This window comes from Ptiloglossa arizonensis, chromosome 1, assembly GCF_051014685.1.
Source record: "Ptiloglossa arizonensis isolate GNS036 chromosome 1, iyPtiAriz1_principal, whole genome shotgun sequence".
NCBI classification, from domain to species: domain Eukaryota; kingdom Metazoa; phylum Arthropoda; class Insecta; order Hymenoptera; family Colletidae; genus Ptiloglossa; species Ptiloglossa arizonensis.
In genome coordinates, this window is record NC_135048.1 from 19,382,766 (window position 1) to 19,399,946 (window position 17,181).

General features: G+C 42.0%; 1 protein-coding gene across 22 annotated transcripts in view; it reads right to left on the reverse strand.

Moving 5' to 3' along the window:
* The window catches only part of Mhc (myosin heavy chain), a 52,412-nt gene extending 37,860 nt beyond the window's left edge, over positions 1-14,552 (reverse strand). For 3 of the 22 annotated variants that reach the window (XM_076306926.1, XM_076306939.1, XM_076306917.1), the window contains exons 1-8: positions 14,339-14,546; positions 10,313-10,742; positions 7,343-7,486; positions 5,522-5,678; positions 4,936-5,162; positions 4,499-4,562; positions 4,025-4,123; positions 3,375-3,478 (exon numbers count right to left, since the gene is read on the reverse strand). In XM_076306926.1, coding sequence (XP_076163041.1) covers positions 3,375-3,478; positions 4,025-4,123; positions 4,499-4,562; positions 4,936-5,162; positions 5,522-5,678; positions 7,343-7,486; positions 10,313-10,519 — 1,002 coding nt within the window. In that variant the 5' untranslated portion in view covers positions 10,520-10,742; positions 14,339-14,546. Of the gene's footprint in view, positions 1-110; positions 215-2,344; positions 2,449-3,374; positions 3,479-4,024; positions 4,124-4,498; positions 4,563-4,935; positions 5,163-5,521; positions 5,679-7,342; positions 7,487-10,312; positions 10,743-14,338 lie in introns of all 22 variants that reach the window. The other 19 variants (XM_076306854.1, XM_076306906.1, XM_076306846.1 and 16 more) reach the window with 13 other exon arrangements.
* Positions 14,553-17,181: the final 2,629 nt, after the last annotated feature.

The following is a 17,181-nucleotide window of genomic DNA, read 5'->3' on the forward strand; positions in this document are numbered from 1 at the left end:
GGAATCTACAAACGGAACGAGATAGATCTCTACTTCGTTAACAAAGTGCACAAGGTAGGGTTGAAGGTAAGAGAAACAATCGAAGGATGGTCCATTTTTCAAGGACTTACGTCCGTCAGCAAACATTCCTCGCCGTCATCTACGTTGGGGATCGTGATCTTTCCTTGAGACACGTTAACATAGTCGTATATGTTGTTGGACAAGAAACACATGTCTGCGAAACATTTCGAAGAAAACAGATTACAACTCGGTGGACCGAATTAGGTAAAAGTCGTTCGATGCACGGTAAACCGTAACTTCCTCGGAGCGAGGTCCTCCGACGATCGATTTTATCCAACGTGGCGTCTCCTTTAAATCTCCTTTAAAACTCGAGCAACGTGCTCTCGATTGACACAATTAACCCTCGCGATACCAACGTTTGGAACGACCGCGAGAATCGCCACGCGTGGGTCCAAACGGACCCGTACTTCGAACCCGCGCAAACATTTCCAAGAAAAACTGGACAATTTTTATCGTATCTTTCTTAAGGTAATTTTCAAAGAAAACTTGTACTAATCGATCACGTACGATCGTTATTAAATATAACCGAAGAATCTCACCGGGTCCGAGAAGACCCACGCGTGGTAGAACGAGGGTTAACAAACGATTCGTAGACGATCGCTCGACAGTCCCTCAGAGTTGGCAAATCCTGGGAAGAAAATCTTTAACGTTGTAAACTAATAGCTGTACCGTTAGGCTGTTGTTTCCAACTGCAGCGGATGCGCAATAAAGTGCTGGCGCGGTAGAAAAAAAAAAAAATATATACATATATATATTATTTTATATATGTTAAATCGGAGCTGATCGGGGAGCGGGTACCCTGGGGGCTCTGTTTCTTTTTCCTCGAGTCAAAGTTATACTGTTTCGAATCGAAAGTATTCCTTTTCTCCCTCCATCTCCCCGCACCCCGATTGCGGCGGCAGGAAGCTTTCGCAGGCGGGGCGCGAGGGGGTGACGAAAACCTCGGCCCAACTTTTCCACTACCTTAACCACTACGATCATCGCGCGAAGAATGATCCTCACGCAACGACAATTTATCATCGAACAGTCGCGAAGACTCGATCACGTTAACGAACCGATTGACAAGGTAGTCGGAAGTTCACCGAGATTTCTAATACACCCTGGGGTTGGACTTACGTCCGTATCTTCCATGTCCGCGGCGTCGTTGACTCCAGGAATTCTGGTCTTACCCTGGCTAATGTACCAATAGTCCCCGATCCGGTTGCTCAGTAGGGTTAATTCTGCATTATTTTGCTCGGTTTAAGCTGCTTGCTTTACGAGCAACTGTATCGTTGAAGCGTATCACATGCAATCGCTCTCGGTTACGAGCCACGCGTGATACCGATCGGACCTGGATCCGCTCTGTATATATATATATATATATACACATGTGTGTATGTTTAGAGTATAGTCACGATTCTCGAGGAGTCCATCGACATTGGAAAAGACGAACGATTGCAATATGATACGCACGAAAGAGAAAGGAATGAGACGTGGCAGATTATTTGCAACAGGTAGATGCTGAAAGAAGAAGAGCGATAGAGAGGAGAAAAAGAAGAGAACAAAGATGAAAGAGAAACAGAGATGATGAAAATATAGATCATAGAATTAGAAGCAGAAACGGCAAGTCCTCTGTCGTAGCCGTATATTGTTGCTGCTAAAAATTACTTGTGTGTGCTGTTAAAGAGAATATGAGTTGGTTACGTTCTGATTGATAGTGGCGCGTCGAAGAGCTGAAAGAAGTAAATAGATAGAGAGAGAAGAGATAGAGAGATAGAGAGATAGAGATAGAGAGAATAAATGGCAAACAGCGACAAATCTCAACGCAGAAAAACGATATTGCGCATGACAGATGGTAAGCCTGTACGAAGAAAGAAAATAAGGTCTCACGAAAATCACAGATAACAGAAACACAAAGCTCGAAGAGTGTCTTACTCCTCTGAGAACAATGGTAACACTAGTGAGGAACATAAAATTATGTGAACGGAGGATCGTTGACAACACCGAGGTGGAATTATTCGCTTCTACAATGACGATTATACTTCGAGAAAGCTTATGATTCCGATCGGTGTACTCGTGTCGCGAAGTGAATAGAAATTTTTCGTAAGAGGCTTTGGTAAAGACGCGGACGCTTTTAAAAAGATCATCGCGATGGACGTTTCTAAGAAGAAAAAAAATTCTCTTGTTTTTTCAGAAATTGAATTGCACCGTGTCGTAGTGTATTCCGTCGCGTTGGAAGCGAAACCATTCGACCTCGTGTCATCGTAACAGAAGAGTGCTTGACCAGTCAAAGGGAAGCACTTACATCGGTAATCAAAAGTTCCTCGCCGTCATCGAGGCCAGGGATAGTCGTCTTGCCTTGCGATACAAAGTAGTAGTCATTGATGTTGTTGGACAGCAGCAACATCTCTACGGATGACCAAAAAAGGAAACAAAAAAAAACATGCGGGCGTTAAGTACAAAAGTGTGGGTGCCATGTTTTCTGGTGGCTTTCCTTTTGGGGATTTATTCACAAGTTCGAGTCTGTAAACAGGACTTTTATCGGAACGATGGTTCATCATTAGATATACATCGTCTGGTGTAACATTTCAATGTTACATTTGCAACCTGTTCGGTGGGGAGGCTCTTTCTTCCTGAATTGTCGTTTCCCGAGATCGTGTTTCGATAAAAAAAGAAAAAGAAATTTTTTCGGAAAAAAAAAAAATTCCGAATCACAGACACTTCTAGATGTTTTTACGCGTTCCAAACGTAATCGAGAGAAACCCGACAATTGAGGAATACACGGTCGTGTCGTGGGTTTCATTATTGGATATTCGCAAAGTTAAGGTAAACAGCGGTACCGGTACAGTTCTCTGAAGTACCGTTTCGTCACTCAGCTCCCTCCTCTTCCATGCATAGGAAGTTTAACCGTTTGGAGAAGTCCTGTACTTTAAAAGGACTTTATTAAATGTTCTACTTAAGGGTGCTACTGTCTTGGAGAAACACGAAGGCCATCGACGAAGATTTCGTTTCGAATTGGAAAACGAAAAAAATGAAACTCGATACGAGAGAGCGGAAGAACGAAATCGAAAACGTGACCTTGGTGTTCCTCTTCTTTCGGGGGAACGGTAAAATCAAACATCTACCCTATCTCTACAAACAATGAACAACCAGTAAACTCAAAAGGAGATTGGGGCTGGGTGGGGGCAGGATAGAAGACCTAAAAGGAACAGCGAAAAAAGCCACAAAGAATATCGACCACGGGTACAGCAAGAGGATAGAAAAGAAAGACAACAAGAGAGAAACTGTCAGAGGGAGATTGATGCGTAACCCTGGTACAATCTTCGGGTTCTTACGTCGGTCAAAAGACACTCCTCGCCGTCATCAACGTTCGGGATCGTAGTCTTGCCTTGAGAGACGAAGTAGTAATCTTGGATGTTGTTCGAGAGACAGCACATATCTACATGGAACGAGGTTCAGAGAATTGAAATGTTTGATTGAACGGATAAAGTAGGTCCACGCGACACTCGATACGTGATCGGCCGGTTAAACTATACATATTAGATACTTAGGTAGCATTCCTGGTGCTGCATCCTGGTGCGTTTTCTCCTGTTTTGGATCACGTGATTAAACGGGGAGTAGGAGAGCATAGGAACGATCGAACGTTTGTCAAAGCAATCTTCAAATATCGACAACATCGCGCACGTATCGCTAAGTTAGACAGGCTACCTTGAAATTGAATTTCGATCGTTTCGAAATATTTTCGCATCGCGTTATCTCTCGTCAAAGTGAACGATAACGTTTCTAAGGTAGCGATACGCCGGTAATCGTATAATTTCTTACAACGAAATAAATAGAAAAAGATTACTCGTTGATCGCTTCGTGATTCTCCTCCGCCTAAAGCGACGCCTCTGAACTCGAGGGACAAATCGCTGCTCAAAGAAACACGTTATACAATGTTGTTGCGCATTGAGTGATCTACGAATTACAAATTCGATAGGCTTACCCTTTAAACCCGCAACCGAGCCGGACATCATCTGGTAGAAGATGTGGTACGAACGCTCCAAACTTTGTTGAGAGATGACACGGGCCTTCTCCAGTAGATCTGTGTAGAAGAAATTGCATTTGTGTAAAACAAAAAAAAAATCAGTCACGCTCCAACTGGGTTAAATCTAATCTAATTCTTTCGTTGTTCGATAAAATTGTACAAGAATAACCGTGTCGATTCGAAAATAAATCGTGACGCAATAATGTTTCTCGTCGGAGTACACGGTGTACGACGTAGAAGGAAGTAAAGCCAAATCGAACGTAAGTTCAACGAGTGTGTTGCACAAATAATCGAAGCCAGCGAACGCAACCGAAGCCAACTGCGTTTCATTCTGTCTACACGAATCTATCCACGTGCATCTCGATAAAGTTTAACGAATTTATCGAGCAAAGAGTTCAATGATAAGTTACAATCTCTCAAAGAGAAACTCACAGGTCTCGATATCAGCACCAGCCAGTTTTCCAGAGGGACCGAAGTGAATACGGATGAATTTACCCTGTTCGATGACACAAAAGAATAAATCAATGCTCGAAGTTTTACGTGGGAATCACGGTGACGGACTATCCAATCCACAATCTTCTCGACATCCTCGCATCGTTTGTACGATTTACCAAATTGATCGATCGTCTTCAAGATCTACTTTACTCGTCTTACTAGTTTTAGACATTACAGACGCTGGATAATTCCTCTTCGATGAGTTCCGTGTAGAACAATAACAATTTACTCGTTTCGATCGTTTAATTCCTCTTTGATGAGTTCCGTGTAGAACAATAACAATTTATTCGTTTCGATGGAAGTGTCATGGAATTGGATATCACCGTCGCAATGGTGATTACGTAACTATGATCGTTCGAAGATAGTAAACTTACGAAACGCGAGGAGTTGTCATTACGGACGGTCTTGGCATTACCGAACGCTTCCAGCACAGGGTTAGTTTGTACGACCTGGTCTTCCAGAGAGCCCTTCTTCTGATTCGCATCATCAGCTTTCTTGGTCGAGGCACCAACGGTGGCGAAGTACGCAATTACCTTCTTCGTGTTCTCAGTCTTTCCGGCACCAGACTCACCGGTAATCAACATGGACTGATTCTCACTGTCTGTAAAGGAAAATACGAACGTGAAACTCGTCGATCGGGGCACCGGGAGTTCGAGGTTTCGATTCTCTCGTGATTTCTTGAATTTGGACCGGTCGATCGTCACAGACGCTGTTTAGCTAATTGGACATCGAACTCGTGAGCAAAGAATTTCTCACGGACATACACGGTTCGATTACTTTTATCTCTACCACTTTATCTTTACAACGATTCTACTACTACTTGGCTACGTATCTACTTGGATATTGAACAGGTGGATGAAGAATTTTTCTCACGAGTCTAGACGGTTCGGTTAGTTCCAACTCTGGTACACGTTACGTTTACCGTGTTAGTCGCGATCGTTGCGTCAATGGTGTACTTACTGGTCAACATGTTCACGTATGCTCCATCAGAGATAGCGAAAATGTGTGGTGGCACTTCGTTACGCCTCTTGCCTCGGTATAATTTTGCGCACCTTGACGTATACACGGGGAATCTTTTGTAGGGATTAATAGCTACGCAGAACAGGCCAGAGTACGTCTACAAAAGAGATGGACAATTTATTAGGACAAATCTCGAACGGATGCGTTTCGCTGGAACGACACAGGGAGCAAAAGTTTCAGTTTCTGGCTCGGCTCTGTATCGTCGAGCAACTTTTCGAGTGAAAAATATATACAATATTCAAAATATACAAAACAAATATCCAACAGTGGTGTAAATTAGAAACGAAGCTCTCCGTGTTACGACTTTGTCGAAGCACGAGTAGAAACTGTACTTTGCGTATACGAGAAATCAGTGGTACTCGATTGTGTTAAATTTCTATATCAACGGAATCCAGCGACACTGATTTCGATCTTGGAGTATGTACACAAGTGAATACAATTAAAACAAAATCAGATCACAGTTTAAATGCGGATGGTTGGCTTTTTCTGTGGGAAAACAGCTCGTGTCTTGAGACGAGTACTTTCCTCGTGCAGGTAGCGCTTGTTTGTTATTTATTCCTGTAACGGGAACCATACGAGTGTGGGCCAAATCGAGAAGACTCGTTGTTCCGTCTCTTTGATAATTTCGATGAAAAAAAAAAGAAAACACGAGGAAGATGAACTTTTGAACATTCACCGAAGATGTACGACGACAGAAGCGAGAGTGACGGAACACTGCGACATTTCGAACGAGAAGAGCTTCTCGTGCGTGATTCACGTTTTTCAATCAGCTTTCTGTCGTTACCAGTGATACTGCTTGAAATACTGAAACCAACGATGTGTACTTTTCAGAGTACACGATCGATAATTTGCGAGATATTTGACGTTCAAATTTATCCGTGCGTTGTCTCTTCGAAATACGACTTTCTCGAGTAGGATACAACGCGATCGATAATAAAATATCATTCTTTTCATCGTTCGTGTTTTTCTTCCATCGCATTGGCACTCTATTCTCTATCTTCGAGTTCTAGAATTAATTTCAAAGATTCTATCCGATCGATAGTCACACGAGACAATTACGTCCGAATTGAAGAAAGAAGCAATTGTACGATACAAACGGAACGTCCATTGAACAATCGCGATATTTGAGATTCATACGTTTCTAGTGTTTTTACAACGACGTTGTTAATTAAATCCGATACGAATTTTTGTAACTCGAACGCAAGTGACGAAATACTACCCGAATCGTAACGTTGAATATCTCAGAAACTATCAACCGTGTACCTTCGAATCCGTGTATAATCGTCGTCGGTATTCGAAGTACCATCGCCTCGCAAAAGCTCGTTAAAAAGTGAGACTCGCAACCGGGAGCGTTACGAGTGTTTGGAAACCACGTTCTCGAATCGTTAAAACGTTCATGCATTTGGAGAAAATAACTCGAAGGTGAGCGAAAGGGAACAACACCCTGTGTAGCGGTGTCGCGATCGGTGTATCGTAACACGAAATCTAGAAGGGGACGAGACATCGTGGCTTGTCTAGGTACCGTGAACCGATGTCTCGAGATTTTGGCATGCAATCGCGCTCGAAATAGAGCTTCGAACGTTCGAGGAAAACGTGGCGGCACGTCCATGTGCTTTTGACCAACGTTTCTTGATTCAACGACGATTATTCCACCGTGCGCGGATAATCGACGCGCAGGTACGGAACCAAGCACATGAAAAAAATCACGTTCGTCACCAATGGGAACTCCTCTGCCCGTGGACAGGGGAAACAATGTCTTACGTAGATGAGTTTGGCGTAGTAACGTTGCTTCAGATTGTGAAGAACCGAAGCATCGTTGAGATAGGTCAGATTCGACATGTCCTCGCATTTCTCATACTTTGGCGGATTCACCTGCTGCAACTGGTCCTTTTTGAAGTCCTTGCTCTGTCGCGCGTGGGGAAAAGAAAAGAAACACACGTGAGTGTACCGTTAGTGAAAATCGAACTTACGTAGATCAGCTTGCTGTAGTAGCGCTGTTTCAAGTTGTGCAACACAGACGCTTCGTTCAGAAATGTCAGATCCGCCATGTCCTCGGACTTCTCGAACTTTGGCGGATTTACTTGGGACAGCTGATCCTTCCGGAACTGTTTCGTCTGTGCGGGCATTCCTTTTTAATATCCTCGAACGTACGATTACGTATTCGAAGGAACACTCTGGAGCTTTCTTTTTTTTTTTCTTTTTTTTTTTTCATTCATTCGAAACGTTACCAGATCAGTTTTCTCGCTCCGAAGTGTTGCATTGAAAATCCTTAGGATAAGTAATCTACGCAGAGGTCTCCCCTTACGTTTAAATTAATCCCCGATGATCCATGGCCGGCATGGAATTCATCGTCTTATTTTATTATCGTCTTGGAAAATTACGATAAAACAAGTATACGCGAGGATCGATCCAAATCTTTGCGTCGATGTTATTCGATCCACTCGAATGGAATTCGATAAACGATTTCATCGAGCGTATACTTTTTCTATGCATCGCTCCGTACAAAATCGCGATCAATTCGTCAATCGTGACGCACGATACGCGCGCGAAACATTCCAATTTATTCCAATCTCTCGTAGGAGGTATCTTTTTTAAACGATACAAAGAATCAAAGAACCGTTTCGGTTCGCACGATCGCTGTTAAAGAACATTGGAATCTTTCGTTGCTAATAAAATCCGACGAATAATTCGTATCGTCCGTGTATCTTGTTCGTTATGCGAGAATTCGATTGGTAGGTTCGAACGCGAACCAGTTCTTTACCGATTTTCGTAGCCGAATTTCTACTCGACGAACGAGAACGTCGAATGCGAAGATACATCGACGAGCGTTATTCGTCCGCGTAAATGTATCGACGGTGCGTCCATAATTAGTACGCGCGTTTCTACATTTCGATTCAATCTCTTTCCATACACGCATTCATACACGTCTCCCTCCATTCCGTTTTCAATGCTCTAAAAATATGCTGACCCGTGTTTCGAGAAGTGGCGTTTCAATTTATTATTACCGGTGGCGGCGCCGATGCTAACAATAGCATTTCAGCTACGGTCGCCGGATGACGAGGAAACGGCAGGGTTTGCTGAACCATTATGTAATCCGGCGCGTAGAACCGCGACATTTTCTACGGATCCGTGCCCCGGAATTCGTTGTCTCGAGAGAACCCGAAATCTAAGTCGCGGGGAAATCTTACAACGAAAAAAAAAAAAAAAACGGAGAGAGAGAGAGAGACGCTCCTTTACCTCTTTTAGCCGTTGTTACCGTTTTTTTTTAACGACTTTTGCCAGGTTTTACGTGCGCTCTGGTACATTTCGTCCGACGGTTGCCGTATTTTTAACGATCTGTACGCAAAGTGTTTCAACGATTGCGAAATATCTCGGCGGAAAGTCACCCGCGGAAGTTCTGCACGATTACACGTAACCCAAAACGGTGTAATTGACCGGTTGTGACGCGTTGTCCCCCGTAAATTTCAACGGGCTGTCATCAAACGACGAATCGAGCGGCCCGCGTTTCGTTCATCGCACACCGAAGGAATATTTTTAGTTTTAAAGTGGCTCCCGCGAATTTATTTTTGTATCGCGTGAAAAGAGAACGCAGCCAATTGAACGACAGAATATTGGGTGACAGCGGACACGAAGTGGCTACCGAACAGTTTTCCCTTCTCCAAAAATAGAGTTCGAGCGATTCGAAACGTTGAAGCTCCGGTATTTCGGCTTTCTTCTTTTTTATACCATAGGAAGCTCCCGCTGGTCTTTACCAAGCGCGGTGCTGCAACTCTCATCCATTTTCGGCGACGTAAAAAGGATAAAGGGAGTGACGGGTTTCTTTCTCGTTTTACCTTCGTGTACCGATTCGTGAGCGACGCAACGATCCCCGGGCGAGTTGGATCGGAAAACTTTCTACGAAAGCAGCGCGAACGTTGCAACGCGAACGCGAAGAAGGAAAAATTTTAAAAAATTTTAAAAATACAGTAATCGTTCCGGGTGATCGCGTTACACGTTCGACTGTCGAGCTTCGTGCAAACGAAGCGCAACTCGAACGCGATTCTTGTCCCCTTCGTACGATCTGGAAGAATATTTGAAACACCCGCGCTTTTCGTCGAAACGGAACGAGAGTGGTAACTTTCGAGTAACTGTTTCGAGAAAAAGGAGTAAGAGAGAGAATTTCGAAGAAACAAAATTTTCGCTAGAATCTCGAACATCCCCGAAACCAATTCGAACGTGTATTCGATTCGCGAAGGAAACATCGAGCGCGACCGTTGGTTCGCGAATATCCGTGGAAGCCAGAAACGACTCGTTCGAAACGCCCGCGCTTTTCATCGAACGGATCGAGGGTAGTAAGTACGTTCGAAAAAAGTCGAAAAAGTGCTTTGGAAAAGGGTCGAGAAAGGGATGAGAGAGAATTATTTACGCGCGAACAATTAACGCGAGTTCCCCGCCGAAGAATCGTAAAGTTCGCGGCTCGAAGCCCGAGAAAAGGACAAGGGAGAACGATCGTTTCTCGAGTAACGAAATTTTCGCTAAAATCTCGAACTTGGCGGCTGGTAGCCACTATTCGCGTTTCGCGAACAACGATCGAACCCTTGTTTCACGAATTCCTTCCGATCGTTTCTGTACGAGACGAAGAACGAGCGACATTATTTTTTTTGGCGCTCTTCGTCGAAGAAACGAACGTGCAGGGGGGGTTCTCTCGTGGCAATTTTGTTCGAAGCTGAAAAAAGGTAAATAGGAAATTACCTCGCCGCCAGGCAATCCGACGGTGACGACATCACCCTTGGTTGCCTTTATTTCACCAAGGACATAGCCTTCCTTCTCATCGGGTACCCAGCACGCTTTCTTCGCGTCGTACGGTTTCGTCTGATCGATTCTCTTCTGCTCGAGGGAGACGAAGAGATACGGGGTTGGATCGGGATCCTCTCCCTCTTGCGGCTTTGGTTTCGGCATCTTTCACTTCTTTTGTCTTCGACCCGCTAAATTGATTTCACTCGGTATCGCGATATCCTCTTGTTCCCGGGAAGGTCTACGCGCCTTCTACGTCGTCGTTTTCCCACGTGTCGATCGGTGGGAAGGATTATCCTTATATTACTTCGTTTCTTCGCTCTTCTTCTCGTTCCTTGGAGAATTCGGCGGCGGACGGACTACTTCTGGCGGCACGTTCTAAGCGGCCCTGTTTCGCAAACAATTACCCTCGTTATCGTTGGTAGAATCTCGCGTTTTTGCTCCAAGTGACTCGCTAAAAGTACTTGGGAACTTCTTTCGGTAAATGGGACTTGGAAATTTTCATTTCTTCTCGTACGAGAAGACCAACCGAGAAACTGATCGTAATTCGTGGATTTCGTTTCAACGAACAGATTTCGTGCACCATGGTAACTCGAAATACGGAAAGCTTTATTTTTAAACATTTTCTTTCGGCGATCGATGACAATATTAGGAGAAATTATACTTTATTAAAGAGTAGGTTCGCGATCGACTAAAGAAACAATTTTGATCGGTGACAATCACATTTGGAGCTCTTTTACGCGGCTATTTCGGAGTTGCGCAAATTATGCGTAAGAATGATTCGTGTACTACGAAAAAGGCCATAAAACAGGGACCGAAACGTCGTTTTTTGTAAAATAATAAGCTACGAATTAGATCGTTCTTTACAATGAATTTCGTCACTCTGTTCCGTTAATTTAACAAAGAAATTGTAATTCGAAATTCTCTTCAACGTTCTCCGTGAAATTTTGTTTATACTTATTTACGAAATATATGCACACTGCGATTTATGAAAAGCTTCAACTCGGACAGAGATTTTTACGGTGAAAAAGATTATTCTATATTGCAGAAAGCGCAGTATTTTCGATTTAGAGATCGTTACAGGAGTTTGTAAAAAGATATTCAATAGCTATTTAAAAAGATTGAAACAAGTAGAATTTAATTATTCGACTTGTAAAATATTGTACCAGACTTTCGAAACCAAGGTACGGGAATTCTACGACCGGTTTTAGTAAAATGTTACATATATAAAGCTTTCTTTTATTCAAATTCTAATTGTTCGTAAAAAATACTTGTAACCGAAAAATGTGCCTTTTCAAGGAAATACACAGGAAATAAGTATATTCGGTGCAGGAAATTCCATCATCGATACCAAAATCAGCAATTCGAAACGTACCAACTTTACATTTCAAAAATATTCGAATGTACTTTACATTTAAAAAATATTCAAATGTACTTTACATTTAAAAAATATTCAAATGTACTTTACATTTCAAAAATATTCAAATGTACTTTACATTTCAAAAATATTTCAATCTGATAGAGGTTTTTTTTTTCGTCTTCGATAACTACAGTTTTATTCAAATGTATTGTACACGCGCGAGGAGATTGCATCTGGAGTTACGACGGATCCTATTGGTTCAGGGGCCGTCTCCTCGAGCGCGTATGGGTCTGATGTAAGTATATCGTTTTCGCGTCATATCATTAGACGCCATTTCGTCGGCGTCTAATACCACTATGAGTATTTTTCGATATACAAAGAATTAATTAATAAACAAGCGAACGAATTATTGTATCTTCAGCTTCTCGGTGAAACGTTGACTTAATAAATATAAAAAATATCGAAAGTGTATTGTAATAAAATCTTTCGTATCGATTGAAATCGAATTTCTTCATTATTAGTATTACATTGATAATTTGATTCAAATAAAAGGAACGATTCGCGAAAATTGTTTACTTTTGGATAAAAGTATTTGAAAAATTAAATTCTGTTTGTGTGTTATATTCAACACGATGAACAGTATTATTAATTAGTGGTTTCATGTTATTTCATAATATATACACTTTAATTTACAACAATCCAAGTAAGTTTACTTCGAAATGCGTCGGAGTTTGTGTTTTAATTCGATCGGCAATATACAGAGAAATAAATTAACGATCATCGGTAGGAAACATGTCCAATACTGTAAATTATTTTCTTTGTTAATCGAAACGCATTTTATTTCAAAACAATGTAACTATAGAGACACGTGAATTTACATCTATTTGTGGCTTTTGGTAAAATGTTTAACAACCGTGTCGATATTAAGTTTAATTCGAATAAGCAATTGTCGGAATGGTAAGTAACTTGAGAATTCAGTTTCATACAATTCAATTACGTAAGTTTGTACAAGATTTTTAAACTCCGACCACTATGCTAAATTTGCAAACGTGTATGCATTATGTAATAATTTTGTTCCTCGATGTTCCATAAAAACGTGTGACCGAAGTAGAGAGAAACGGGAGACTGCATTGGTACTTGTCGGACGATTGATTTATAAATAACGATTAATTGTATCCATCTATTCTAACTTTCTGCTTCCGTCATTTTTTCAAATCGCTATTTGTCCGAGAATGTCCGAAAATCGTATTAAACGAAACCAACGAGACGAACCAATACGAGAGAAAACTCTGATTATTGTCCAAGAATCTAAAATATATCGCTATAATGTAAAACAATTCTAAACCATTGAAACGAATCTCGTAGGAACGAGGGTGAAACAAAAAACCGCCGAAATTATGTAATACAATGTACCGGACAATGCAAATAATTCGATTGAAGCAAGAAGACTAAAAATAACAATCGTAATGGCGTCTACGCATTTCCGCTTTAGGAAAAAGAGAGAAATTGGGGTAACGCTCCGTAAATACGTAACGGACAATACTGGTCATTTTTTTTTCCTTTCTTTTTTTTTTCTCGTAAAGAAGTAAACGCAACCGTTGAAAATGTATCCAAATGAAACGAAACTACTCAAGAATAACGAAGAAAGACGGAAGACCAATCACATCGTTGAAACAAGACACCGTATTTCCAACCGGTCCAAAAAAAGCAACGTGCTTCCTGAACTACACGACGGAAACAAAATGGCGCACACTACACTTTGACGTCCTCTCAACTTATTTGCGGATCGTGTGTACGAAAGTGTTCGAGCACTTAAAAAAAAAAAAAAGAACTGTCGAAATTGATCTGAAACCGTCAATTTATCGGGGGAAAGAGAATCGGTGAAGAATATTCACTGAAGAGATACCGTTCGTTTCGAACCAGACCTGAACACGTCGCGAAGAATTGGAAGAAGAAAAAAAAACGTTCTCCTCTCGTTGAACGCGCAGAAAAAACAAAAAAAAAAATAAAACAAGAACGCGTCACGATCTCGAAAACTCGTCCCTCGAGATTTCCTCGAACTTCGAATCTCTAGACGTCGCACTCCTCGATCGATACCGAGGCAGCCTTGCCAACAGAAAAATCGAAGTGCGTGTCCGGATCGTGTTCGCGGTGTCGTGAAAAATAGAACTGTTGCCTTCAAGATCCCCTCGTATCTGGAAACACATCAAAGTCGCACTGATCCCCGATGTTCATCACCAATGACGTCACCGGTCCATCAAACTGACGCCCGAAGAATTCCACTAGGTTCTCGATGTACACGGACGTATCGTAGGAGAATCGAGGGAAGAAGCCGCGACGTGAGATCAAAAATCGTTAAGGGGACAGGAAGAAAAACACTTGTTCCGTTCACCAAAAAGAAGGAGCCACTCACGTAATTGTCCCTCACCCGAGACGATGTCGGTTCCTTAGCGATAAAATAAGGACTACACCTCGATACCGAATCAGTCAGTCCACAGTTCGAGGCTCGAGCTCGAAAAATCACTAACGAAATCTGAACTGTATCCACAGGAGTTGCGTTTCCCCTCGAACAAGGGGCGCAATAATTTTACCGGCGACGAACCCGCACTTTTTTCGTCTTTTACCTAACGAATCCTCCATAGAGAAGGGACGGTTTGCAAGACTGGACGGGGGTCACTAGGCACAGGCTGCGGACCAACGAATCTCGGACAAAATCCCCTAGGCTCTGCTCACAACCACGATTTCCCTTTTGTTATACCTTCAGTTCCCGTTCTTTTTCGTCAAAACTTCGAAACTTCCTCCCGTTTCTTTTTTTTCTTTTTTTTTTTTTATATTTCTTTTCTTTTCTTTTCGTTTCTTTTCTTTTTTTTTCCCCCAGTAACTCCTCTATCCGTCTTCGTGCGTCGTGTACGCACGAGTACTCCCTTTTCTCTCTTCTTTCCCGTACGCTTTTCCGCGAAGTGTCCGGGTCGCTAATGTTGTCGTGCGATCAAAGAAAGTAAAAAAAAAAGGCTGACGACCAGAAGAACACCGACGTGTTGCACTTACGTTAGAGAGCCGTTCTGTCGGGGAAACGAGCGGGGGCTCCCAATATAAGCGCGTGCAACGTGATCCTAGAATGTAACGAGCTCGACGATTGGCCGGCGAACTGGGCCAATACGGGACCGTGTTAGTTCATGAGCCAATCTACCTTTTTAGGTGGAGATGATACCAAAAGTGTGACAAGGGGTGGTCACGGAAAGCTACAACCGCCTTGCTCGGTCGAGTGAGATGAAAATAGACGTCGGAGCGAGATAGGGAGCTACCTTCAGCGGGCTCGTTTTCTGGTACATCCGTTTTTCTTTTACCTTCTTGTATTCCTTCAACCCTGTCCCATTCTTCCTCAGTCGATCCTGTCTATTATTCACGGCGGTATCCGCTCGTGAAGGAACGGGATCGAAACGAGAACGTTCCGCGTTCGAGGCAACCGATCGGAACGTAGAGACACCGAGCTTTCGATGTACACCGAAATCAGCGGTCCACGTGGAAGACGCACGTGCTCGATGATAGCAGCTGCAGGCATCTTCGATGAGCAAACTGCTCCGGCAGTTCACTGTTGGCTGGGAATCTAGAGGGAAAAAAAATGAGAGAAAGAACGTGAACTTTGCCGAATGTTCCGAGTCTAACATCTTGGAGTATATTTGGAGAACGTTTAGGATACATTCGTAACCCATTGTACACGTGAGATCGTGGACGAAACTTTGAGATTATGGTCGGGTATGGTTCAATCGCCGCTCGGTTTATTCATCGAATGCTCACACGTCTCGTGTTATTGGACCGAGGCGATATTCTTTTCCATTTTGCGAATCTCCGCGATCGCTTTCCACGCCTACCAAGTAGGCACTGAATCTGTGAAACAGTATGCCTCATTATTTTTAGTATCTCCGTGCTAGTTATTTTCATTCTTCGGCGACTTGTTAATTTTCACTCCGTAAATGTCCACAATCGGAAGGTAAAATATTTCACGACCGAAAAGAATCCTACGTTAGTCGTTGAAAGATGATAACGAGGCTCGCTAGAAACATCGAAGAATGGTAAAGTAGCCTCGCTACGTTGACAACTTTGCGAATACATCGAATAGAATATTTATTTCAAATATCGTTCGACTTGGATGAAATAGACGAGAATCCTACGTTAGTTGTTCAAAGATGATAACGGGGCTCGCTAGAAACATCGAAGAATGGTAAAGTAGCCTCGCTACGTTAAGAACTTTTCGAATACATCGAATAAAATATTTATTCCAAATGTTATACGACCTCGATGAAATAGACGACGAATCGATTCAGATTTAAAGAGCTAACTGTTACTCGTGCTACGCGATTTACTTCCTTCGATTCGTAAGAGTAGGCTCGTTCTTGATTCGCGTCTGCACGTGCTCAACCTTTTTTTTTATATAGCGTTCTTTCGTAAATTAACGCATCGAAGATTTTATCGTAATTTAGCAACTTATATCAAAGAGTGCTGCATCTGTCTCTTCGGATGTACGAAACTCTGCCTTTGTGCATGCGAAGATTAAAAATCTTCGAGCGAACAATGTTTCTCGTGCGTTTGCTATCGCTTTGGACAAAACCTCGACGATGAAAATTTATTTCTCGCAAAAGAATCTATTAAATGACCATTTCTAATAATTAAAAGGTTAAGGACGACACTTTGTACACGCTGCGAAAACACTGGTCAGTTAATTCCTACAGACCCGACAATTTGGAATTTTCACTTTAAACATCTCTAAAAATTCTTTCATCGTGTCGATTGATTCAACGTGTCAAACACTGTTTAAGAAACTTTACAAACAGATGTTACAGTCCAAAAGAACAACTTTGCGATGATTATTCTTTGACTATTTCGTATAAATTTCGAAAGGTTGTAATCGTTTTATTTTATATTTAATTTTACACGTTTGTATCGAAACTTAACAAACGCTTATTCGAATCGTAAACTGTTGGAATTGCAGGAAAAAAATAAACTCTATAAAATAGATTAAAAGTAGTGGAATATCAGTCTCGACTAACTTGGGTTGATAAATGCTATGAAATTAATTATGATTCCACATTTTGCGAGAAAGGTAAGTTTCTCAACCAATTCGGATCCAAGGATCATTGTCTACGCAGTAGTTATAGTACGTTCTATGGTCAGACTCGGAGAACTGCAAGGCAAACAGAGATCCTAGACTCGTCTCGTGCAGAATTTAGCAGTTGTGCCACCTGCTACACTCGATTTTCGACCTAAGGATAATACTATAGAGATAATACTACAGAGAACCTCGTAAAATTTGAAATTCGCGTATTAATAACGTTTCGAAAAAGTTCAATGTTTACCTGTTCCACGTAAACAGTTCTTCAGAAGCTTAAAACGACTATAAATTGCTATCAATGGAATCCTTAAATTCTTCAATTACGATATTATCAACAAAAGTTAATATTGCGTTAAT